Source organism: Berghia stephanieae, chromosome 3 (assembly GCF_034508935.2).
Source record: "Berghia stephanieae isolate SIO BIC M18660-M18661 chromosome 3, UCSD_Bste_1.3, whole genome shotgun sequence".
Classification (NCBI taxonomy): domain Eukaryota; kingdom Metazoa; phylum Mollusca; class Gastropoda; order Nudibranchia; family Aeolidiidae; genus Berghia; species Berghia stephanieae.
Genome location: NC_088362.1, coordinates 108,285,222 through 108,310,793, shown reverse-complemented (window position 1 = coordinate 108,310,793; position 25,572 = coordinate 108,285,222). Strand labels below are relative to the sequence as shown.

General features: G+C 33.9%; 2 protein-coding genes across 11 annotated transcripts in view; one reads left to right on the top strand and one right to left on the bottom strand.

The window, feature by feature from the left end:
* Positions 1-820: 820 nt before the first annotated feature.
* LOC144969126 (cyclin-dependent kinase 8-like) lies at positions 821-17,236 on the top strand. Of its 8 annotated transcripts, none has more exons than XM_078908222.1 (14): positions 821-1,347; positions 3,360-3,435; positions 4,415-4,525; positions 5,055-5,195; positions 5,676-5,733; positions 6,929-7,060; positions 7,924-8,067; positions 9,169-9,238; positions 9,491-9,563; positions 12,826-12,923; positions 13,366-13,450; positions 14,175-14,285; positions 14,824-14,916; positions 15,951-17,236. In XM_078908222.1, exons 1-14 carry the CDS (start codon positions 1,220-1,222, stop codon positions 16,059-16,061), a joined length of 1,431 nt encoding a protein of 476 aa, XP_078764348.1. In that variant the 5' UTR covers positions 821-1,219; the 3' UTR covers positions 16,062-17,236. The 8 variants fall into 8 exon arrangements, with proteins under 8 accessions (XP_078764348.1, XP_078764347.1, XP_078764350.1 ...); XM_078908221.1 differs by having other exon boundaries at positions 14,172-14,285; XM_078908224.1 differs by lacking the exon at positions 14,824-14,916.
* Positions 17,237-18,628: 1,392 nt separating this feature from the next.
* LOC144969125 (uncharacterized) overlaps positions 18,629-25,572 on the bottom strand; it is a 31,649-nt gene continuing 24,705 nt past the window's right edge. The window contains exons 16-24 of one of the 3 annotated variants that reach the window (XR_013644729.1): positions 25,372-25,451; positions 24,562-24,876; positions 23,264-23,351; positions 22,723-22,882; positions 21,949-22,032; positions 21,507-21,571; positions 20,255-20,443; positions 19,253-19,588; positions 18,629-18,997 (exon numbers count right to left, since the gene is read on the bottom strand). Coding sequence is in view for 2 of the 3 variants with exons in the window: in XM_078908216.1 (XP_078764342.1) it covers positions 19,541-19,588; positions 20,255-20,443; positions 21,507-21,571; positions 21,949-22,032; positions 22,723-22,882; positions 23,264-23,351; positions 24,562-24,876; positions 25,372-25,451 (1,029 nt within the window). In the remaining variant the exon portion in view is untranslated. Of the gene's footprint in view, positions 19,589-20,254; positions 20,444-21,506; positions 21,572-21,948; positions 22,033-22,722; positions 22,883-23,263; positions 23,352-24,561; positions 24,877-25,371; positions 25,452-25,572 lie in introns of all 3 variants that reach the window. The other 2 variants (XM_078908216.1, XM_078908215.1) reach the window with 2 other exon arrangements.

Below are 25,572 nucleotides of genomic sequence, written 5' to 3'. Positions count from 1 at the left end.
TATTATTATACAAAGTGAATTTATTTAATGTATTTTAAGTTTTAATACAAAAGAGCCATCCAAAGCTCAGTTGAAGTGCTACTTCTCGGGAATTCCCGACTTTTCCTTGGTCATCGAGTTCGGGAAGTTTTGAGTGTTGGTGGCCGATGACTTGAGGTATCATCGAGACTTCCGCTCGACACTATTAGGGGAGGGCATCCGGATCACCAAAAGGTCATCGATGCTTTAGGTTTTGAGAAGTCAGGTCATCGACGACTGAGAACTTCCCGACCTCCACTTAGTTCTCGATGCTTTTCTCGTCTCGAGAATCTTGGTCGTCGATGCTTCTCGAATTGAGTCCCGAGTCCCGAATCTCGAGACTATACTGCGCGAGCGACGCACGCGTTACTAACAATGTGTACTATCTGCATTGTTCACCCCTCTCTCGTCGGCGATGATTCCAGCGAAGCTCGAGACTTTTTTGTGTCTCGATGCTTTTTTGAGTCTCGAGACTCAAAAAAGTCTCGAGCATCGCTCTAGTCATCGGTGCTTTCATTCAATACCTAGTCATTGGTATTGGGTATTGACGTTATATTAAACAGCTAACAAAACACAAACGTCGTAAATAGATCAAAATGGTTATAGGTATCAATGTTTTATTATTATACAAAGTGAATTTATTTAATGTATTTTAAGTTTTAATACAAAAAATCCATCCAAAGCTCAGTTGAAGTGCTACTTCTCGGGAATTCCCGACTTTTCCTTGGTCATCGAGTTCGGGAAGTTTTGAGTGTTGGTGGCCGATGACTTGAGGTATCATCGAGACTTCCGCTCGACACTACTCCGCGCTTTGTTTTTGTTGTGATATGATGTCAAAAAGATCGATTATTTCCAGAGAATTTGGCTTTTATTATTTATGTTAGAGAGATCGTCTTGATTCTGTAATGGCTTTCAAAGAGAACCTGAAATACTTGTCGCATAGTTTTGAATAGTAATTTAAATCAGTCATCATTGTCAGTGGCTGCCGAATTGATCGCCAACTCCAACTGACTCCCAACTCCAACCTCAGTTCAGATAATGATAATGGACAACAGTCACGTTTTAATTTTTAAGGTTTCCTTCTTTACTTCTTAAGCTTCGATGTTTATTTATATTTTAATATTTGATTCGAACAGTTTCAAACGATAAAGTTTCTCACACTATAGTTTGAAAAACGAAAGCAAGAACATCACAATTCGCAATGGACTTTGAATTCAAAATGAAAACCAGCCAGGAGAGAGCAAGAGTGGAAGATGAATTCGAGTACGAGGGGTGCAAAGTTGGAAGAGGGACTTATGGTCATGTCTATAAAGCGAAAAGAAAAGACGGGTATGTCGCTAGGTGAACATGATTGAATAGGTGCATGTTGTTAGACTTCCACTTTACGCTGTGATTATTGCCAGGCATTCAATTCATGTCAATAACGATGAACGATTTTTATTGACGACTCAGTGACATCACCACACACTGTCTGTCTGGCAATAGAGATGGACAATTATGCAGACGTTTTTTTAAAACTCCGCGTTTTTAAACATTTATCCACATTCCAGAATTTGGAAACTTTTGTAGTGCACATAGAAATAAGTAAAGTTAATAAAAATATTGATCAATAAAAGTTTAAAATCACCTAGGGATTCGTATTTGAAATCAGTCAATTGATAGAGTAGGTTACCTTATATACACAATATGCGTTGATATTCATGTTGATGTCGTGACGAATGGGTAAATCGTAGAAGGCTTGTTGGAATTGACACTGTGTCTTCTTTCTACAGAGTGTTGCAAATGATAAATGTCCCACCCGCACCCTCCAAACCCTCCCCCCCTCCTTTTTTTTTTTCTTTTAAATCTTTTTCTTTCTCTTTTGGTTCATCCTCACTTTGATCAAATAGTGCATACTGAAAATATAGGATAAAAATAAAAGAAAGAAACAAACAAAAATTCTGAGGCTGATCAAATGGTCAGAGAAAAAAAAAAGTATGTATATGGTATAAAATATCTTGCTCAGAAACAAATTAATCGAGGCAAAATAACGATTATCGGCGAAATAATAAATTCAATTAATTTTAAAACTCCTGCTCAGTATAAAAACAGAACAATTAACTTCATTTGGTAAGGGGGGGGGGGGGGGGGAACGAGCGGATTCGAACCAGTGGAGCAAAAAGGAACAAAATGAAAGCTGGTCTGACCCACTGAGCTGTCTATCCACACCAACATCTGTGTATCTTTAAATTCATTTATGTGCTAGATAATTTTCCACCAGTTTTAAATTTTAAAAATTAAAATAAAATTCCCTTTGTTCATCCAATAGAGGGAAATTTTTCTCTCGGGTCTATTCTCAGGGAAGACTGGAATAACCCAAGTGTCAGCTGCAGTGCAGCGCCACAAATTGAGCCAGGGCGAGTTGACTTGCTCAGCGGTGGGTGATGGAACTTGGTACCTTCTGGGTCCAAAGCCAAGACTGTGCCACTGAGTCATGCTGCCCCCTCGTTTTTTTTACTTAATTGTTTTTAAATCATTTATTTTCATCTCTGATTCGGATATGTTGTTGGATCTGTGATTATAAATTGTATTATTTGCATGAGGAAGATGGGAAAATAGAAGGTGTGGTCAGTTTTGAGGCGAATGACACCTTGACCTAGGGATTTGTCCGTGAATTTAAAAAATCCCTGATTATCATCAATATCCCCAAGATTGTGGTCAGACTGAACAAAAGATTAATAAAGTTAACATGTAGGTAGGTAATGAAATTTTTAATGGTTGGTGGACAATGAACTGATTTGCTGATTAACAAGTTCCTTACTGATTGACAAAAAAGGCGGAATTGCCAGTTTGACATTTTCAGTTCAAAGTGTCAAAAACTTACATTTCATTGATGCCATTTGCTTTTTAAATAAGCTGGATTTGGCATTTGAGCACAATTTACTTTCATTTTGTTTTAAAGATCATTTGATATTAACTGATTTGGGACACAAATTACCACTGGAGTTTTTTTTCAGAATGTTTGGTATTCTTCACGCCAAGTTTGGCATTTTGCATAAAATTTTCTGCCAACGTGTCTGTTTATAATTTTAAAAAACTGGCCTTTTCTTATTGCCAGACACTGTGTATAATAAAAAAGTCTGGCCTTTTCTTATTGTCAGTGCCAGACACTGTCTGCGTGGTATAATAAAAAGACTGGCCTTTTCTTATTGCCAGACAGTGTCTGGCAGTAATCATTCATCATTAGTGACAGACGTGTCTGGCAATAAACGACAGCCTCCACTTTATTAGGATTGCTCTTCTTAACTAAGACTAAGTCCGTATTGCCACTTGTTTTATTTTTATTCATTCTTTTATTTCAGAGACCAGAAACATGGATATGCATTGAAATTGATTGAAGGCACTGGTATCTCTATGTCAGCATGTCGTGAAATAGCAGTAAGTTATTATTTCAGAGACCAGAAACATGGATATGCATTGAAATTGATTGAAGGCACTGGTATCTCTATGTCAGCATGTCGTGAAATAGCAGTAAGTTATTATTTCAGAGACCAGAAACATGGATATGCATTGAAATTGATTGAAGGCACTGGTATCTCTATGTCAGCATGTCGTGAAATAGCAGTAAGTTATTATTTCAGAGACCAGAAACATGGATATGCATTGAAATTGATTGAAGGCACTGGTATCTCTATGTCAGCATGTCGTGAAATAGCAGTAAGTTATTATTTCAGAGACCAGAAACATGGATATGCATTGAAATTGATTGAAGGCACTGGTATCTCTATGTCAGCATGTCGTGAAATAGCAGTAAGTTATTATTTCAGAGACCAGAAACATGGATATGCATTGAAATTGATTGAAGGCACTGGTATCTCTATGTCAGCATGTCGTGAAATAGCAGTAAGTTATTATTTCAGAGACCAGAAACATGGATATGCATTGAAATTGATTGAAGGCACTGGTATCTCTATGTCAGCATGTCGTGAAATAGCAGTAAGTTATTATTTCAGAGAACAGTAAAGTGATTAGACTTTTAGACCGATCTACTTTATATATTTTACAATATAAAATTTGATTGAGTCAAAATGCAGACAAAAACAGCTTGTTGTGCTAGTGCTAGTTGCATCTATGCCTCAAAAAGTAATGTGTTATTTTATGAAGGAAAATGTGTAATAAAACCTATTAAGATATCTATTAAGTCCTACTTAGATATCAGTGAAAATGTGAGCATTGTGAATACCTGTGATGTTTGAATAAGCAGCTTTAACGAATTGAAGAAGAGAAAACAGTTTTTGTAATTTAAGATCCTCGACACTTTTGTGTAAGAGAATAAATTATGATGCAGATATGATTTTAAAATTGAATGCTATTTAGTTGATTTAATTAACCTTTTCGCTATTTTTTTTTCATGCAGTTACTTAGAGAATTAAAACACCCGAATGTCATCAGTCTACAGAAAGTCTATTTGTCCCACTCAGACCGAAAAGTCTGGCTTCTCTTTGACTTTTCAGAGCATGATTTATGGGTAAGTCACATTGGTGGATAGTTTAATTGTTTTGGTTTTCTTTCTATCTTGTCGAGGCTGTTTTGTTAGGAATCTTTTTTATTTGAAATGATTTTAAAATCAATTCTTTTTTATCAAGTTACCTTTTAATAAGTTCAAAAAATCTTTCATGTTTGAACAAAAAGCCTTGTCATAAGCATACAAAGTAGAGGCTTAAAACCGAGCTTTTCGAATACAGATTGCAGCTGGACTAAATTACAATCAAATAGATAAATCAATTTGATCTGCTATGTCATGTTCCGTCTAGATTATCACATTGTTTGGAAAATTAGGGGTCACACTTGATGCCCCTTTAAAGGTTTTACTCACTCTTGAGATATGTTACAGATAGGATAAAAGGTACCTATAGAGATATTGCTCTAACTAAGTTTTAAATGTTAATTGTTTATGTAAAATGCCTCATTATGCAACAATAGATATCAAATTTATTCTTTACTTTTTTTCATTTTTATAATTTTAACTTCCTATCTTTGTACTTTTTTTCCCCCAGCATATAATCAAATTCCACCGCTCAGCCAAGGCTAACAAAAAACAAATCAACACACCAAAAAACATGGTTAAGTCCCTTCTACACCAAATTTTAGGAGGCATTCACTATCTTCACAGCAACTGGGTATTGCATCGTGACTTGGTAAGTAAGCTCTAGTAAGCTTATAATGAATTCAAAATCATCTCACCCATTTGTTATTTTTTATTGATACTTTGGAAGTAATCTAATAAATATAAACATTTATATAGTGACTATATAGTTTAAAACCTCTTAAGGCTGGAATTTGATCCAGTTCTATAGCATTAAACAGACATTAGCAATTGCTGGCTACCCTTTGCATAGGATGCTAGTCTATTGCAAAATACTTTCCACCAGATCTAACAGATTCATCTACCCAGTTGCTGCTGGGAAGATAAGGGGGTCAGTGAAAAAATGTCCTTTACCTGGAATCTGTCCTGGTCCCTTTGCATGTAAAGCAAGTGCTCTACCAATTGAGCTATCTGAACACCCTAATGAATATTCAATATGATTTTATGCGCGCCAAATTGTTGTTAATTTTCTTTGATTAAATAGTATCTATATTAAACTCCCTTTTTTTTTTTGTTTTGTTTTGTTCTCCAGAAACCAGCAAACATTCTAGTCATGGGTGAGGGACCAGAGAGAGGAATGGTAAAAATAGGTAATTGATTTGATAATATTGGCCACTGCTATATTGTTTTATTACATTTAATTCTGTCCCTATGGTGAGGAGTTATTGTCTTGAACTCGTGACCTAACCTTAAGTCTTGACTATTCAAACTGACTGTTAGACACTGCGGGTAAACCCTTATGAAAAGCATTTTGCCATTCTTCAGAGATAGACGTTTAATTCAGAGGTCCACTTTGTGTAAATCAGTATTGTCTTTGTTTGAAAATTGTTCTAACTTTTACAGGTTTCATTGTGCTTGTTAATTTTATGCGGATTTATCAACAGGAGAGAAACATTCCCTTAAAAATGATAACATGCTCAATGATGGTGTACTCTGTACTAAGCGCAATGGAATGAATTTTATTTTTAAAATAAATAAAATGCTTAGTTGTCAGCAATTATCTTTCTATTTCAAATCTAATCTGTAAACTGTAATCCACAGAAGATTCTTTTACAATGGAATTCTTATCTAATTTGTAAAAATCCTTCTCACCTTCATTTCAAGTCGCGGAAGGAAAAAAATGGGCAAATTGCATTTTATTATTGTTCTGTGTTTCAAAAGGATTTTTAGTGTGGATATAAAGATACAATACTTATTCATGTTGAGGACCATTTATCTATTCTATTAGAATTTACTTGTAGATTTGATTAGTTGTGCTTATTACATTCAAGTGAAACCATTTGATGGCTTTTTTTGTTTTGTTTTGTTTTTTGTTTGTTTTTAAGAAGGAGGGGGGGGGGGGGGATTTTTTCATCGTTAACCTTCAGGATACTGCTAAACCAATAAGAGTTGTTTCCTGCTTACTTTTTACTAAGCCAATTGTTTTGTTAAGTTTTTAAAAAAATAATTTGGGTGCCTCTGATGTACATAATCTGTATGGAATAAACTAAGTCATTATCAGACACTGTAGATTTTTATGTTCGTTATTCTAAAGGCATTGTATATTGTTTTCACTTTATGATATATGAGTTGCAATTTATTAATAATATTTAACTACAGTGTATTGTAGACCACTATCCCTGTTTTTTTTTTTTTGTTTTTTTTTTTTGTTTTTCATTTTAAATTGCCGTGCTGTGACTAAAATATGTCTAAACTGAAATAGATTATTAAATCCATTGAATCTTTGTTCAACCAGTTTTCATATAAATGAATACTTTCTATCTATCCCCACTTTTTCTAACCTAGCTGATATGGGCTTTGCCAGACTGTTCAATGCCCCTCTTAAACCACTGGCTGATCTTGATCCAGTTGTCGTCACATTTTGGTATAGAGCCCCCGAGTTGTTGCTTGCAGCCAGACATTATACTAAAGCCATAGGTAGGTGTTTACAAGCTTATTACCTTGATTCACAAACCTGTCACTTATAAGTATTTAATGTAAACAGACTTTTTTTTTTCATGGCTATAATTAGTAATTTTTTCTTGAGGATTCATATTTTAAAAGCCAAATTTCAGATGGTGATTTATTTTTATTTGCGGGTGGTTGGATGGGAGCATCACCCTTGAATTATATACCTATGATGTTCGCATGGATATACGATCCGATAGTGATGTCGTTTCTTCTTCTCTTTACTAGCCTATCCTGCTTCTTTGGTTTGTGATTGTATTTTTGACAGGGGATATTTTTTTTTCTGTAAATCTTCTGCCTGTTTGTTCTTGGTTATTTATAATTTAGCTTATGATATCTTTAGGTTATGATTTTGATTTACATTTGTACTATTTTTGTTAGATTGCTTGTTTTTTTGTTTCAGCGGTCTCTCATATAACCTCAATTGTGTTGGAAGAGACCTAAAGCAACAAACAAAAAAAAAAAACAAAAAAAATTATTTTTATTTCCCCCAAACTGTAACATCAAAATACTTATTAACTGTTTCAGATTCAACAGGCTCTAGGCGCTTTACATTCATAAAATAAATGCAATTTTTAAAAAGTTAATACTGTCAGGTTTTTTACTTGTCTGAAATGTGAAGGCAAGTTATGTGGTTTCCTTTAAAAGAATGTAATTTGTGAGAATTTCAACTATAAACATAAACAACAGTTCCCATCTATTAAATTATCCCCCCCCCCCCCCCCCCCCCCATTCCAAAGGGCTTCAACTACTCCATCTCTTACCAAAATTGGGAATCAAATGTCGAGTACTAAAAACAGATTCTTAATTAATTTTTCCTTTTTCCTTTTCAGATATTTGGGCCATAGGTTGTATATTTGCTGAGCTTCTCACATCTGAACCCATATTCCACTGTCGTCAGGAAGACATCAAGACAAGTAACCCGTACCACCACGACCAACTTGACAGAATCTTCAATGTTATGGGATTTCCTCAAGGTGTGATTCTGATTTTCAATTATTGGTGGTTACAAGGTCCAATTCAAATGGATGTCATGTCAAAGGCAATTACTGATAGACCAGTATTTCCAAACTTTACAAATGATTGTTTGTTGGTAATTTGTCACTGTTGCTGGCATTACAGAATAATAAGTTTTGTGTTTGAGTTCTAGTGTGTAGAGATGGTGAAAGGTTTACACTGGGCATAAGTTACATCTTAACTTTTGAATCAACTGCCTTATGGGTGGGGTTCCGACCTTCCACAGTGGGCAGGGAGGTACTTGTTCTGTCTTCTATCCCACTGTATCTGTTTTCCAATTGCTTTCCGTCTTTGTCTTAGAATGAGATTACTTAGTTTTGTCATGACCCTGGCCGGAGTCCTTGGCTTGGAGGGAAACAGTCAAATGCATAGTTATTGTTTTGGGAGATGATATTTTTTTCCTTGTAAATCATCTCTCTGTTGTGTATTATTATACGTGTTATTTTGAATTTATAATGTAGGCATTTGAGTGTATTCCTCTTTGGATTTTGTGCTTGTGTCTGGATGAGACTTTTAGGTGGTCTCAAACCAAGTACTTTGATGGTATGCTCTTGGAATCTACATCTGATCCCTATTTGTTCCCAGTTCCCCAATGTCTTACTTTTTCTTGGGTGCTTTAATTGTCATTCTAGAACTTTTTACTATCCCATTTTCTTCTTTTTTACTGGTGCTGATATAACCTAAATGTGTTGCAAGCGCCGTAAAACCCTTAAAAACAAAACAAACAACTGCCTGAGGCAGCTGACATCTACAGACCTGACGTTAAAACTCATTTGGTGTATCTGATCAATTTTTACTGGCAAAAATTCAGATATACAGATTTTACCACTTATGTGCCAATTATTCAAAGATTTAGTTATCTATTTGTTATAATCCCCCCCCCCCCCCCCCCCCCAAATTAAAAAAAAAAAAAATTTAATCTAAACATTTTGTAAAAAGCATTAATGTCAAAAAATGTATAGATCCAGAATGCTGGGTATCAACTGAAGACAGTTTCAATTTTCTAAAGCATGTTTTATCTATAGAGTATATTGAAATATTATTTTTTGTTGATGTTGCAGACAAAGACTGGGAGGATATCAGAAAAATGCCGGAGCATTCACAACTCATGAGAGATTTTAAAAGATCAAGGTATTCCTACTGAAGTCTTCAAAGAAAGTTTTATTTCTATTCATCATCACATGTCTTGTAATGTCACACAGTATTTTATAGAAAAAGATATATTAAATTAGTCAACGGATAAAGATGTTTGCTTTTAGAGTTACTTCGAAAATATATAATGACTAAATTATTGAACAAGTTGAGATCAAAATGATTTATTTGGTGCTTAGAATGGTGTTGTATGTGTTGGAATTGCTAAAATATTTTCTATATCTTTTTTAGCTATGGCAATTGTAGCCTGATGAAGTACATGGAAAAACACAAAGTGAAAGCTGACAGCAAAGCTTTCCAGTTGGTAAGGATTGATTCTTCTCTATACTGTCATTGATTCCTCTGTTTATGCCATTGATTGATTCTTCTCTATACTGTCATTGATTCCTCTGTTTATGCCATTGATTGATTCTTCTCTATACTGTCATTGATTCTTCTCTATACTGTCATTGATTCCTCTGTTTATGCCATTGATTGATTCTTCTCTATACTGTCATTGATTCCTCTGTTTATGCCATTGATTGATTCTTCTCTATACTGTCATTGATTCCTCTGTTTATGCCATTGATTGATTCTTCTCTATACTGTCATTGATTCCTCTGTTTATGCCATTGATTGATTCTTCTCTATACTGTCATTGATTCCTCTGTTTATGCCATTGATTGATTCTTCTCTATAATGCCATTGATTCTTCTCTATAATGTCATTGATTCCTCTGTTTATGCCATTGATTGATTCTTCTCTATAATGTCATTGATTCTTCTCTATACTGTCATTGATTCCTCTGTTTATGCCATTGATTGATTCTTCTCTATAATGTCATTGATTCTTCTCTATACTGTCATTGATTCCTCTGTTTATGCCATTGATTGATTCTTCTCTATAATGTCATTGATTCTTCTCTATACTGTCATTGATTCCTCTGTTTATGCCATTGATTGATTCTTCTCTATAATGTCATTGATTCTTCTCTATACTGTCATTGATTCCTCTGTTTATGCCATTGATTGATTCTTCTCTATAATGTCATTGATTCTTCTCTATACTGTCATTGATTCCTCTGTTTATGCCATTGATTGATTCTTCTCTATAATGTCATTGATTCTTCTCTATACTGTCATTGATTCCTCTGTTTATGCCATTGATTGATTCTTCTCTATAATGTCATTGATTCTTCTCTATACTGTCATTGATTCCTCTGTTTATGCCATTGATTGATTCTTCTCTATAATGCCATTGATTCTTCTCTATAATGTCATTGATTCTTCTTTATAATGTCATTGATTCTTCTCTTATAATGCCATTGATTCCTCTGTTTATGCCATTGATTGATTCTTCTCTATAATGCCATTGATTCTTCTCTATAATGTCATTGATTCTTCTTTATAATGCCATTGATTCTTCTCTATAATGCCATTGATTCTTCTCTATAATGCCATTGATTCTTCTCTATAATGTCATTGATTCTTCTCTATAATGCCATTGATTCTTCTCTATAATGCCATTGATTCTTCTCTATAATGCCATTGATTCTTCTCTATAATGCCATTGATTCTTCTCTATAATGCCATTGATTCTTCTCTATAATGCCATTGATTCTTCTCTATAATGTCATTGATTCTTCTATATAATGCCATTGATTCTTCTCTATAATGCCATTGATTCTTCTCTATAATGCCATTGATTCTTCTCTATAATGCCATTGATTCTTCTCTATAATGTAGCAATGACTATCCCGCCCAAATCTTTGGGCCTCTTTTTCACTCACGAAGTGCCCAAATTCGCATCAAAATATGGGACGAAGCCGTTTCGTATATGCTATTTTAAAAAATTATTTACGACGCTGTTTATCGATGAATATGACTGAAAGTTGGCACACAGTTAGAAAAGAGGTCATTTTAGATTATGTCAAGCGACAAAACTCGTACGGTTACCAGAAGACCGTTAAAAATAGATTTTTACTCTTTGGAGTAAAATATTTCTAAAACTACAGGGCGTGGAGGTTTTGTCGCTGACAAGGTAATACATGAACATTTCTTGTTTTTGTTTGTAAAATTTCATTGGATTATGATTGGTACTTTTTCCGTATTCTCATAAAACATCAACCCAATTTGCATTTCAATGAGTGAAAATATGGAGACGGCCATTTTGCTCCACCATCGCTCGACACGAAAATGACGTGAGCGAGGCAAGTCTGCCAGATGGCCAGACTTTAACCTGACCAAATTCGACTTCAAGAGTGGCTAAATAGAAAATCATATGGCTTTCACTATTAAGACTGGCCCACTTAAAATGAACTAAATTTTAACAAACAGAAAATTGAATAGACTAGGATAAATGTCACTGAGACAAAAATAGTTGAATAAAATTTAATAAAAGAAGCAAAATTATATATTTGGCCACACACGTGGCCATCTGGCACCTTGTTCGCGATGACTGACGACACAAATCCTCGCGCGATTTTTTAAAATTAAGGCATTGTTTCATTGTTATGTCATAGGGATAATAGATTAACTCTCTCTCTTTCTCTCTCTCTCTCTCTCTCTCTCTCTCTCTCTCTCTCTCTCTCTCTCTCTCCTCTCTCTCTCTCTCTCTAATAAATACTAGAAATAACATAAGCCATGGTCTCATGGGACTGATTGATAATAATTTTGCAGGCATTTTCGTGTCATTTGTATGGGTTGTAGACACAAAATTACACTTCGGAGAAGTTCCAAATGATCAATATTATGTATATTTTAAAACAAATTTATAGTTGACCCTAGCCATACATCTCTAAAACTATACAAGTTAGAACTTTTCTGATGTCTTCATCATATTTTCTTATAATTTTGCCATAAAATTGCCAAGTTTTGATATCTTATTCCACGTATTAAGCGAGATACAGCCACAAACCAGAATAAAATGCAGAAAAAGCGTGCTATATTTTCCGTATTTTTTTCTCGTTGTGAGTCATCCAAATAAATTACACATTTGAAACTGCATAACTTTGTTATATATTAATGGATTTCCAAAATTCAAAAAGATTTTTACTCAGTGGAGATAGGGCTTTGATTTAAGAGTAGTATTTCCTCCAAAAATAAAAAAAAAAATTTCATAGTCATGCATAATGCATTGATTTCTCTATAATGTCATTGATTCTTCTCTATACTGCCATTGATTCTTCTCTATAATGCTATTTATTTCTCTCCATTGATTCTTATCTTTATGCCATAGATTCCTCTCCATAATGCCATTGGTTCTTCTCTATAATGATTCCATTCTCATTACTTTTAAGTTTGATTAGAAATGGCAATGGAGGCCTTATATGTTTATATGTTGTATAGGAATGACAATGTTGATGGTGTGGGCTCACTTTGTTTACCACTCCTGGAGATTATTTCTAGACTGATGCTGTTGTAGTAGGTGGATCTTGCTGTCATGATTTGTTTTTCCAAGTCAATAATGGTGTGTCCAGCTCACTATCCTTGTCTAGTTTCTTTCCTTCTTTTTTAAAATCTATTTTATTTATTTATACTTTTTATACTATAATACATCAAGTTTCAATTTTTTATTCATTTCCGCAGCTTCATAAGTTATTGACCATGGATCCAACCAAAAGGATTTCATCAGAACAAGCGTTGGAAGACCCCTATTTTGCAGAGGAACCCAAACCATGTGCTGAGTAAGATTTTAGTCATTTTCTTATTTTGTGAAAATTTCAATGTAATGCGCGTCTTTGAAATGAAAAAATTTTTGAAACTGTAAATCCTTTTTCTCTTCCCAAATATTAATAATTTTTTTTTAATGGGTGAATCGTTTTAGTTAAGAAAGCAAACAGTCCTAACATTATAGAATGTGATTCATATCTCAAAATTAGATAAGAATATTGGAAACATAAGGGCTCTCTCAAAGGGGGGTGAGGTTGGGAAAAGCAATCACAGAAAAGAAAAAAAAGAATGTTTCAGATGAGCTAGGATTGTCTAAGGATTAATTACTCTCACACTCACAAGGAAATGGATAACATCCCAGATTGGGTCGTTAATGAAAATAATCTTATCATTTGTTCATTGAATTAATTTGTTATTCAAGTTTCTATGATTCTCTCCCATATTCCATCTCGACAGCGTATTTGAAGGTATGCCCATTCCATATCCCAAGAGAGAATTTATATCAGATGATGGCAATGAAGACAAATCTGACCCCAATAAAGTAAGGATGCCCCATATTTCATTATTTATTCATTTATTTTTCATAACTTAATTTATTTGTATTTGTAAATTCATTCATTTATTTATTATTTCATTTAATTTTGTTTGTTGTTGTTGATGATCGAAATAACCCAGTGAGAATGTTTGTCAGAAAGTTTGCAGCTTAAGACCCAAAGAATATTATAAAGGTATTTTTGAATGCAGGTATAATTTCATATTTACTCTGTAAATAATTTTTCAAATAATAATAATAATAATAATGGTATAGATTTATGGTGCGCCAAACATCCCCTCATCAGGAGCGCTCTGGGCGCATAACATAGATTAACTTAATCATTAAGCCCTAACACAGTACACGAACAACGCTAATTATACACATAATCAAAAGAAAGCCTGTCGGAATAAGAATGTCTTCAATCGACACTTGAATTCCTCTAGTGAAGACGAAGAACGTATCTCTAGTGGTAGTAAATTCCACAAAATGTTATAAAGTCAGTTTTTTTTCTTCCACTCAACTCTGGTGGAAGCCAGAGTACCTGGGCTATAAGAATATTGTAAGAGTTTCTTTGACAAAATGATGCTTAACAAGTAATGAAATAGAAATAAGTTCCATATGACCTGCTGGTAGATTTAATGAAATGTTAATCTCATTGAGAATGACGGATGTATGGAATGCACCGTGTATATGTTCATATTTAATTTAATTTTTAATTTCTCTCCAGCAGCACACAGCAGGTGGCGGTGCAGGAGGAGGGAATAACCAAGGCTCTGACCACAACCAGCCCCCAGCCAAAAGGGCTCGTATTGTCACTACCACAACCAGCAGCAACACTATGGTAAAGTCTTTTATGAATTATTTGCTATCTGCAATAGGAATATATAGATGCAATGTTTTTCATTTATATAATTTTTTGTTACCGCTGTTAGAATGTCATACAGTGTTGTAGAGATTACTTTGCTGAACAACATTTTGCAAAATATATTCTTATTGGTTTTAAGTTTGAGCAAAATTGAAATAAAAAAAACAAAACAATCAATTTTGACGTGGATGGGGATGAAATTATGGAAATATGAAATGCCTGATAGGAGAGCATTAAAAATTGAAACCTGAGTACAGTGAGAAAAATGTTATGAAAGAGCCTTTTCCAGGGACTCAACTTTGCATTGCCCTCAACAGGATTCGAACTTCAACCTACAAGTCAGACCACAAAGCCACATATGTTGGGGTTTTTTCAGATGTATTTATTCACATTTAAGTCTTTTTTCCCCTAGTTTTTCATTGAATTATTTACTTGAGATTTACTAGTGGTAATGGACTCCTGTTATGATTTCCAGATCATTACTTATATGCCATTATCTCATCATAATTTCCAGTTTTACTATGGCTCCCAATTCCAAAAGGGAGGTTACTTACATTATGGGCCACTGTGTAATGCATATCCACAACAGGCACCTTATGAACCCTGGGTATTTTTTGGTTCCAGTTTGAGACCGTTGAAGTCTCAGTTTGTTTTTTTTTTCGTTTTTGTTTTTCATTGATTGTTCATGAGTTTTTTTTTTCTTGTTTTGCTTATTCTTTTGTGTTCCAAAATATTTCAAATTGTTTTTCCCCTCTTTCAAGCAAAAAAAAAAATATTTTATCAACTCTTGGGTTTTTTATTTTTTTTAAATTTTGACTTGTAATTTATGTTGCAAAGACGTTTCATTTTGAGTTGAGAAAAATCCTCAATTAATTAATTTAACATTGTTAAGATTTGTAAAGTTGCATTGTATTTGATTCACTACCTTGCTGCACCATTTTAATGTCTCTGAATGAGCTCCAAACATGGTCATTATTTTAAGGTATTTATATTAAACCCTTTTTTATACCGGATTTGAAATTTGTTTTCAGAACAATTTCATCTGTTATTATTTACTCTGAAATATGATTATTATATGATAATCCAAAACCAAGAGAAACATTCCCGTATCTCGACACAATTTGAAACTGTCGCCTTCATGGTTTAGATTTTTAATATACTATTTTGACCCTCTTCCTCAAATTGGGAATTTAGAAGCTGTGAATAATAAAAAATCTAAGGGAAAAATTAGGAAAATGAATAAAACACTAAAAAGCAGAACCCGGAAAATGTTTGTAACTTTCGCAGTTTTAATGCCCTGTTGTGAAAATTCACCTTATCATGTGACATTTAGAAGCAAAGCATATCACTAATTTCCCGATGAAGTTTTTTTTCAGGCCTAATACAGTGCACTATTACAAAAGCATTCCGACATTTGATTTTTTGAAAATAAGTTCACAAATTTCAGTATTTCGATTTGACTCAGTTTGTCTTCAGTGAGAAATTTTTTCTTTTTCTTTTCCATTCTTTGAGAGTTCTCTGTCCACTGAGGGTTAAATGCGTTGTATAAATTATTATAATTGTTATTATTAGTATTATTAATATTATTATTATTTTTATTATTATTATTATTACTACTATTACTATTATTTTTATCCTCAGCATCTACACACTATGACAGCCAATAGCCAACAACAGCAACAGGCAATGCCATATTCCTCAACATCAGGAAACCAGCAGGGGAATCCTTCATCAGGCAGAAATATGTTTTGATCTTAACTTACCTTAGTCAATAAAATTTTATCATTTTGTGTTGTGAAATAAAATTCTTGGAACATAGATAGTGTAATATAAATCATGCAGCTGCTTATCACACTGCACTTTTAATCTTCAGTATGCGTTTTGGTTTTAATGGAAGCTGCTTCAAAAAACAAAAAACAAACTTGATTATGATGGGATCCACGCCTCAGTTGGTGTTTCTTGTCTCTTGGCTGAGTTTGGATAATAAAGTAAAACAATTGTTCACATTTAAATAGATTGTCCTTGGGTTGATCCTTGCTTAGTTGCATTCTTTCATTTATTCCCTCAGCATAACATATGCCGTCACATTTCCATAGCATTTCTGTAAGGTTTTTGTCTGTATTCACACTCTTACAATATCCATCATTGCCTATTTTCAGGTACTCATTCAGTCTCAAGTTGAGTGAGGCAAGTTGTGTAAAGTGTGTTATCCAAAGATACAGTACTAAGGCCTGAACTAATAATATTGCCACCCAACAAAACGTCTGACCACGCACATTATGGTTTGACTTGTTGCAAACTTATTACTGACTACCTACCTACACATGGAAGTTTAGCTGTCGACATCCTTGATATCTACCCTACCCAATAAGATTGCTAAGTAGAAATCATTATTCAGTTCTCATTTTTCAACCACTTGTGAGTGGGGTACTCGATAGCAGCGCTTCTTTCTTAGGTTTTGCTGGTGGTCTTTGAATGGGATGCCTGTTTGTTCTAGTGTACCTTTAACCAGTTAACTTTCATACTCTGGAAAAAAAATTCACAAAGTCCCAGAGAGTTTTGGCCAAGATGGACGTCATTTAAATCAATTGATATTTAAAGAACGAGTTTTCTGGTCAAATTCTTAATATACAAGCTTTTCCAGGGTATGGCAGTGAAGTGGTTCAAGAAGGTTGTCAGTTTTGTCTGTTCCATCTTTCTTTCAATGTTATCTGGTTGCTCTCTGCCATCATCACTTTGTATGTTGTCTAAGTTGTTATGGACAAATCTGCAGGCCCGCCGTTGGACTTTTTCAAGCTGATTCACTCCAGAATGAATAAATTACTTAGTTTGTAATATACTTTTGTTTTGACCAATGAAATTTTAGTCCAATCTTTGTATATTTGTATGTAATCATGCTTGTAATAAAAGTTATTTTATGCTAATGACATCATTTTTTTTTCTTGACTTTCTGCACCAATTTATTTCATAATCAGTTATACAATTTCTTCTGTAATTCACCCATTTATATTTGTTCCTTCGATGCACGGTGGAGTCAGCAAGAAGGTCATTTTTGCTTGGAGTCTTTACTTGGCAGTAATCCCATTTTTTTTTCTTCTGTATTTCTCAATTTCTGATGAAGTCAACTATGACGACTCCCATAGTGGTAAGGAGGTCACTTGCTGTGTCTTCTCTCCCCCTATATCTGTTTCCCCAAGTTGCTTTCTATCTTTGAGATTACTTGATTTGTCCTGGCCCTGGCCGGAGTCCTTGTCTGAGAGGGAAACAGTCAAATGCATAGTTTAAGTTTTGGGAGATGATTTAGTTTTCCTTATAAATCATCTCTTATGTTCTGTAATACATTTTTTAAAAAAATATCATGCTTTGTAAGCATTTGAATTTAATTCTTCTTGGTGAGATCCTATTAATATTTGTGTCTAGATGAGACTTACTTTTAGGTGATCTCAAACTTAGTACACTGATTGTGGGCTCTTGGAATCTACATCAGTTCCCTATTTGAACCATTAATAAATCTAAACATTTTGACATTTAGAAAGAAGGAGAGGAGTGGGATTGTGCTGAGGACACTTTACCCACCAAACTAAGACAGTAGTCTCCAGCTTTGATTGCACGATTAAAAAAAAAAAGCAAAAGGACTTCATCATTATTATGTAGATGTTGATGGTCAAGTTTCATATGTTGAGCATGCCGATATGTGCGTCCTGTATAATTACAGAGCTGAGCACATTTAGGTAAAATGCAGGTTATAGTAGTGGTATCAATAGGAGTGATTTTCCTCAGATCCACAGAAATCCAGGATTTTAGAGTCATAGGAGGAATTCCCTCCTTTAAAAAAAAAAATGAAATCCCTCCCCTCCCCCCTACCACAATCAATGTATTGGCAATGAGAAAGTTCATGTGTAGCGGAACAAACAAGTGTCGTTTCCCACTCTCCACTCTTCAGAGTTTAGCTAGAGTATCAATGATAATTTATCACTTCAATTGTTCTAAAAATGAGGCTTTGGCAATTGTTCAGTTTTCCTCTTTTTTTTCACCATCAGCACGGTCTTATGTCAAAAGTTAACATTCTGACATTTGTGAAAGTAATATTAAAACAGCCACGGTTCCCATCACTACCAACATGACCATGTTCATCAATGTAAATGAATACAAACAGCAAGATTTATTTATCTACCCATTCAACGAACGAAAACAAAAAATTAATGGACATCAGGATATTGGCAATTTGGAAGTTTTTTTTAATCCTCTTGAGGAAGGGAATTTTGGCGACGAAGGATTTATATGCAAATGTCAATATACCAATGATTATTATCACCCAATTCACTCTTTAACTTTTTGATTTTATTGATTGTTTTGAGACGTTATTGCTGCTATATATTCATCACATTCAAAGGTTAATTTACAACATCTTTTAAACAGGTACAAATAAATATACAACCCTGTGCCAGAAATTGGTAATGAAATGACATGATGGTTCGCCTGGTTTCTTCCATTGATCTCTTTTAAAAAGTTAATAATCTGATCCTTTATATTTTGTTTCCTTTTTTATTATTATTTTAAACAAATGATTTTCTATATTTTTGGCACATATAACAATGACAAAGGCCTTGGGAACTTATAAATAATTGGTGAACGTTTCATTATTTTGCAAGTTGTTAACTATGATGTAGATGTTAATATGTCAGGCCCTCCTAATATTTATTAAAATCCTACAGGACTCACTCTCTCTCTCTCTCTCCCCCTCTCTCTCTCCCCCTCTCTCTCTCCCCCTCTCTCTCTCCCCTCTCTCTCTCTCTCTCTCTCTCTATCTATCTTCTATATTATATATATATTATATATATATATATATATATATATATATATATATATATATATATTCATGCACAGGGTCATAATAATAATAATAAAACTACATGGGTGAAGCACAGTTCACATTGTCAGGCTCAAACAACTTGATAAATATACTTTCTATATGGTTGTTTGTTTATTGATGTTATGTTAAGTAGAATTTCCATTACCTTAAGGGATTACAATAATGAACATTACAAATTATGCTTTCGATACATGAAAAGGCTATAACAATCAGCAGTTTTTAAAGTTAACAACAAACACCAAACCCCCATCGTCATTCATGGGTCATTATTTACAATTTCATCATCCTACTGTACAAAGATCAGCGCATACTATAAGACACAAAATGGAACTTTTATATATAATTTGCATGATAAAAGTTAAGAGTCGAACTCGGGTTGTAAACTTCTTTGACTTGTTGGGGTTGCCTGTTAAAGAAAAAAGGTAGACATGGAATAATATAAAATAGGGACAAATTGAATAATGGATTGTATAAAATGCATAGTCTTATCAGAATATTTAAGAAAGTGAGTCGCGGCATACACAAGGAGTTTATCAAAGACCCCTCTGAGAATCAGCGCAGCACCAAAACTCGGCTTACTTTACAAATTTTTCGTTGTTACTATATTCTACATCTATCAGTCATATCTTGATTTCAGGGAGTTACCCTATGAGGGACAATCTAAACATTCTGATAGCAGAGCTGTACCTCAAAAATTCGAACACCTGAACATCTCAAACTTTCACAGGCCTTTACAAAATGAAAAGGATTGGCAACAATACTGAGCTGATAGTATCAGTAAATTATATCCCTCCCCCTGCCCCCTCCATTTCAAAAAAACAAAAATAAAAAACCAACAACAGTCAGCAGTGATTGGCTATCTGGCGTAAAGTGATAAATCTGTGTCTTAACCAAAGAGTACCATAAACTTGTTACAGGCAGTTTGACATTATAGACACCAATATCAATTCTGGCTCCACAGGCCTTAGGACTGTGAAGGACTATTTTTCCAGCTTCATTATCATCATCTGCAGCAGTAGTAGTAGTAACCGCGACTTTGATATTTAACTTTTAACTTAACATTAATTCTTACCACATGTTCATTGATGGGCGTTTGGCCAGAAGTAGTTGTGACCTGCGGTACAGCAGATGTGGGAGCAGGGGTTTGTGGGTAATCTTCATGAGAAGGCTGTTGTTGTTGGATATATCTCTCCACCAGCCAGGCAGGACCTCTGTTCCAGCAGTTTTTACTCAATTCAAAAAGGTTCACAACAGACAGTTTCTGTTCCAAAAGTTAAGGACAACTTTGATCAAATAAATACAACAGAGGATTGATATTTTAAAAATCCCAGGCAAGGGATGGAAGTTCTTTATTTCAAGGGAGCTTTAGGACACAGACATCAATTCATTTCAACCGTGTTCATTGTAATTTGCACTTCTGTATAATGTCCTTTATTACTATACTATTTCAATAAAAGTAGAAAATTGTAGCAATAAATGCTACCAAAAAAAAAAAAAAATTGTATATTTTTTAAGCTTCTATGACAATACCTGTTGGTCTGAAACAGTGTGTGTGAAACCAGGCCAGACAAAGCAGAAAGAAAAATGCAAGTAAAAACCATCCCAAAAAATAGGCCTGTCTCGAATCGGGATCAAACCTCGGACCTCTTGAAAACTGGTCAAACGTGCTATCATTTCACCACAGAGGTTACCCTCGCCAGCATCACTAAACACAAAACTTACAGAAATCCGTACCCTTGTGAAGAAGAATATAGGCATTAATTTGGATAACCTCTGAGGCGTACCTAATGGTAGCATGGCTGACTGGCAATCAGGAGGTCTGAGATTCAATCCCCAGTGGAAGAAGGCCGATGGGTTGGGATCTTTTCTTTTCTTCATCTTTTTTTTTTTGCTTTTGTACTGTTTCCTACACACTTTTCAAATTGTTATCTTACCCTAATATGTTACTATGACAACATTAAAATGGTATTAGAAAAAACTGACAAACTTAAAATTAAAAAAAAAAAAAATTAAAGTTTAAAAAAGAAACAAAACAAGTCCTTGCCCTATTATTTCCTGTGTTGTTCTGCACATTGACCTTCTTTATAACCGACCTATTTAGCTCTCTATTGATTACTTAAATTCAGGTGTAAATTTGAATAATTTAATGAAAGTTTAAGGCTTAGGAAAATAGCATATTAATTTGTCTTCGTTTATACAAAAGTCAGTTCGTTTTAACAATTTCAAATGTCAACAAGTATAAAGTAAAACCTCGCTATATAAATACTTTGCTATTCTGTCAACCTTGTTTATTATCAACGCAATGACTTGTTGTCAAAGGATACACTATTTGGTAATGGTGGGAGAGTAAACACAGATGGGGGCTGAGTGAGTCTGACATCGGAAGAACCTAAGGAAGAATAGAAAAACAATGAATTACAATAATTAATTAACATAGATGACAAAAAGATAATTATCTTAAGAAAAGTAGACCTATTTCTCAGAAATGAAATATATTATTGATCATTTTCAGATAACCCTTCTTTAATATATTTGTTTCAAAGTAAGCATTAAAGTAACTTTTTCTATTGAAAAGGACCAAGCCATTCGACATTATTAAAGCAAAGCGCACATTATGAAGTTACACAATGAGCATAGAAGTAACATATTTTCAAACAAAATTCGTGACTATTACTAATTACAATAGTTTAAAAAATTATGATTTTTTTGTTGTTTTCTTAAGCTCAATTTTTCCATGAAAAAAAAATGACTTCAAAATAGACTAACCAGTGGGATGGAAGTAGTGATGTGCCCTTGGATTGTAGATATTCCCAGTCTTGTAGGGCATGAATAATGCAGGAAGACTAACATCTGCAAGAGAAAAAAAATTAAATAATTATTATATAATTATTTTTACTTTACAAGGCACAATCCATTTTTAATCAATACAGCGGCTTTCTTCACACACATGTGAATATTTTAGAAAATATAGAAACAAATATACATAAATAAATGTGACATCCACAAAAACGAATGAAATACATATAAAGGAACATTTGAAAAGATGTGTATGGCACAGTATCAGACATGGCAGAAAGAAAAATCAACCTGCATTGAAGCAGGCCGATTTTGTTGGGATGGTTTGTATCTTGTATTTTTCTTTCTGCTTTGTCCGGTTCTGTTTAAAACACATTTTTTTCAAAAGAGAATATTTCAGCCTCAAACCCTTCCGTGGCCAACAAATAAACAATATAATATTATGGAGGTAATACATTTCATAAAGTTTGTAATAGTAAAAACGGAGAGGTCTACAAAGCGTCCCTTTCGAATGAAAGAATTTGACAAATAATAATAAACATAGTTTGATAATTTCAAGATTGACATTTCTAAACCACAACACAAAATAATAGAACTAACAAAGTATTAACAGTACAAATTACCAAATTATGGTGGATATTAAAAGGCAACAAAGTCATAAGGAGTCCTTCACTGTATTCTACGCCAATCTTCCCATGTCATTGACAAAGATAGTCAATTTAGATGTACATTGTTTCACTTTACCTTTGAGTGCATCATAAATCTGCTCCTCTCGTTTACTAAGTTTGTGTTGACCAGCCAGTTTCTTCTCCAAATTGTCTTTGATATCTTTCAGTGTCTTCTCATTCAACTCCTGTTTGTGTTGCTTTCGTTCTTCCTCCCACAATCGAAGACGGTCAAAGAACTGGAGAAAAAAATTTAGTTAAAAAGCTTGGTGAGAAAAAATATACCACCCTGTCCCACACTTTGTTCATTGCAATGAAATAAATTTCTTTTTAAAATAATAATAGAAAGGAACAGGGAACCTGTTCCACACCCCCCCCCCCCCCCTTTTCCCCCTTGCAAAGCAACTTAGATTTAAACACTTTATTGGGTTATTTTATTTTAAACTAAAACACGAAAGAATGAAATAAAATGATCATAAAATGTTATTAAATAATAATAATAATAATAATAATAATAATAATAATAATAATAATAATAATAATAAAATAATAATAATGATAATATCAATAAAAGTGAAAATAAATGGAGAAATGAATAAATAAACCAAAAAGATACAAACATCTTGAGGTAGAGTCTCTCCCCATCTCGGGAGTGGTTTTCCAATCCTAAAATTTTTTGTGTGTTTCATGTTGCGGGGAGGTAAGGGTCTGTGGAAAATGTCAACAACACATATAATAACGATAATAATAATGATAAGAAGAAGAAGAAGAAGAAGAAAAAAAGAAGAAGAAGAATTATAGGACTTTTAAAAAAATGTAATTTAAAAGGATAAAAATAACCACTAAACAGCTTTGTTTCTCTATATTGTCTGAAGTCACATTGACTATCATATACTAAATTTCATGTTACATCTTTGTTAAGGGAATGCATTGGTTTCCTTTATAGTTATGCCCAATATATATGATAAGGACAACTAACATGTAATGGACATTTCAGAGGGTTTGACGATTAATATGTTGGAATAGAACTCACAAATCACATCTTATAGAAAGCAAAAGTCACAATGCAAAGATACCATTGTCGTATGTGTGACCTTTGTAATCAGTATATTCAACCACTGAAGCCAATAGCCTTTATTAAATGGTTAAGCTTGCAATGACAAGGGGCAGTGTGGCTCAGCGATACGGTCTTTGCTTCATACCCAAAAGGTACCGACATCGATAACCTGCCACTGTGCTGTGTGTCTTTGAGCAAGTCACCTCGTCCTAGCTCAATTTGCGCTGATGCCTGGGTTATTCCAGTCTTCCCTTGGACTAGACCCTAGAGACAAATTTCCCCTCTGGGAAAAATAAAGGGAATTTTATTTATTTTATTTATTTATTTTATTTATTTATGTCAGGATCTCAAATTACAGTAAACTCCCTCCAATCCAAACACCTCCGTTCCCAGCATTTTGTCCAAATTACAGACATCCAGATAGTGGAGTCAGTCCCTAAAGTGTCCAAATAAAGAAGAAAAGAATGTGTCCCCAGGCAATCTGTCCAGATAATAGAGACATCCCGATTGTGAAGTTCCATATTAGAGAGATGCGACTGTATATAAAAAGTCCATAGATAAAGGACAAACTTGACACATTCATTTGCTATGATATGGGTTGATATGATGCCATACGCAATTAAACTGACACTCAAGAATCATAACATTTCATCTTTTCAGTAAATCGGATTCAGTTTTAAAGTAAGGTATGATGAGTCGGGGAATACCAAAAAGGAATTCTGAACATTCTTAGACATCGTCATTATTTTGACTAAAAATGAAATTTTTAGTATTTTAATCACACCAACATAAGACCTTATGGAGAAAATATTTGGACACATTTTCTATTTACTCTAAAAATCTAATAAAAAATTGTCTTACTTCAACCTTGTGCTTGGAGTACTCTGAGACATAAGACTCTTTTCACGTTCCATCTCTCCTACACTCGTCTTGTCTCGACTGATTGTTCTCATGCTCTGGCCAGTTTGAGGAAGTGCCATGCTCTCGTAAAATGACGGATCTGACCTCTCAGATCTCTTGGAAGTGATTGGGGTCATGGCGCCTGGTGTCGTACTGACACGGGATGCTTGTGACAAAGGTCTTGGCTGGGATGATTGTTGAGACACCAGTTGAGGTACTTGATCATTGTCTGCTTGCATCGTCTGTAAATTTTGCACCAGTTCTTGTAAACGTTTCCTATTCAAATGAAACAAAAATTTATTGGAATTTGAGTGTTTACTGATATCATGTTAAAAAATAGTCACGGAGAGCATGGATGAAAACATTTGAGTGTTGACTGATATCATGTTAAAAAATAGTCACGGAGAGCATGGATGAAAAAATTTGAGTGCTTATGTATAAAAAGTTATCAAAATCAATAATATTGCTAGTCGTCCCAGAAAAGAAGTACCATCAATGTATGATATAATACTTTAATCCTATTCCCCAAAAAAGTACCCCAAATAAACAACAACAAAACTCATTGAAAAAACAAAGACAAAACAAAATAAAAAGATAAATAAACAAACAAATGCTTAACAAGTTGCAATCAATATTTTCTATGAGATAAGTTTATATTACAATGTTTGTAAGAACTAAATAACGCTTCTGTCGTCTGGTTTTAAGGAATCATAATGCTGAACTGATAATATGAAGTTGATATGAAGTTGATTTTTTAAAGCTACAACTTACTCGTATTCCTCTTGTAAGTAAACCATTTCCTCTTGATGCCTCTCCACAAGTTTGTCGTATTCTGATTTCAAAACAGTCTCCTGTAAATTAAAAGATTTTAAAATTTAAACAAAACAAAAGACTTGTGTACTTTTAATCATGTTTCAAACCCTCTTCACTCAAGAAGATATTCTCCTCAATAGTTTTTCCTTCATTAGAAGT

Coding starts and splice junctions, on each gene's coding strand:
- LOC144969126 (XM_078908217.1), top strand. CDS start 3,505: ATGTCAGCATGTCGTGAAATAGCAGTAAGTTATTATTTCAGAGACCAG. Junction 8,068..9,168: donor TGTTATGGGATTTCCTCAAG/GTGTGATTCTGA, acceptor TTGATGTTGCAG/ACAAAGACTGGGAGGATATC. Junction 14,286..14,823: donor CAACCAGCAGCAACACTATG/GTAAAGTCTTTT, acceptor CATAATTTCCAG/TTTTACTATGGCTCCCAATT.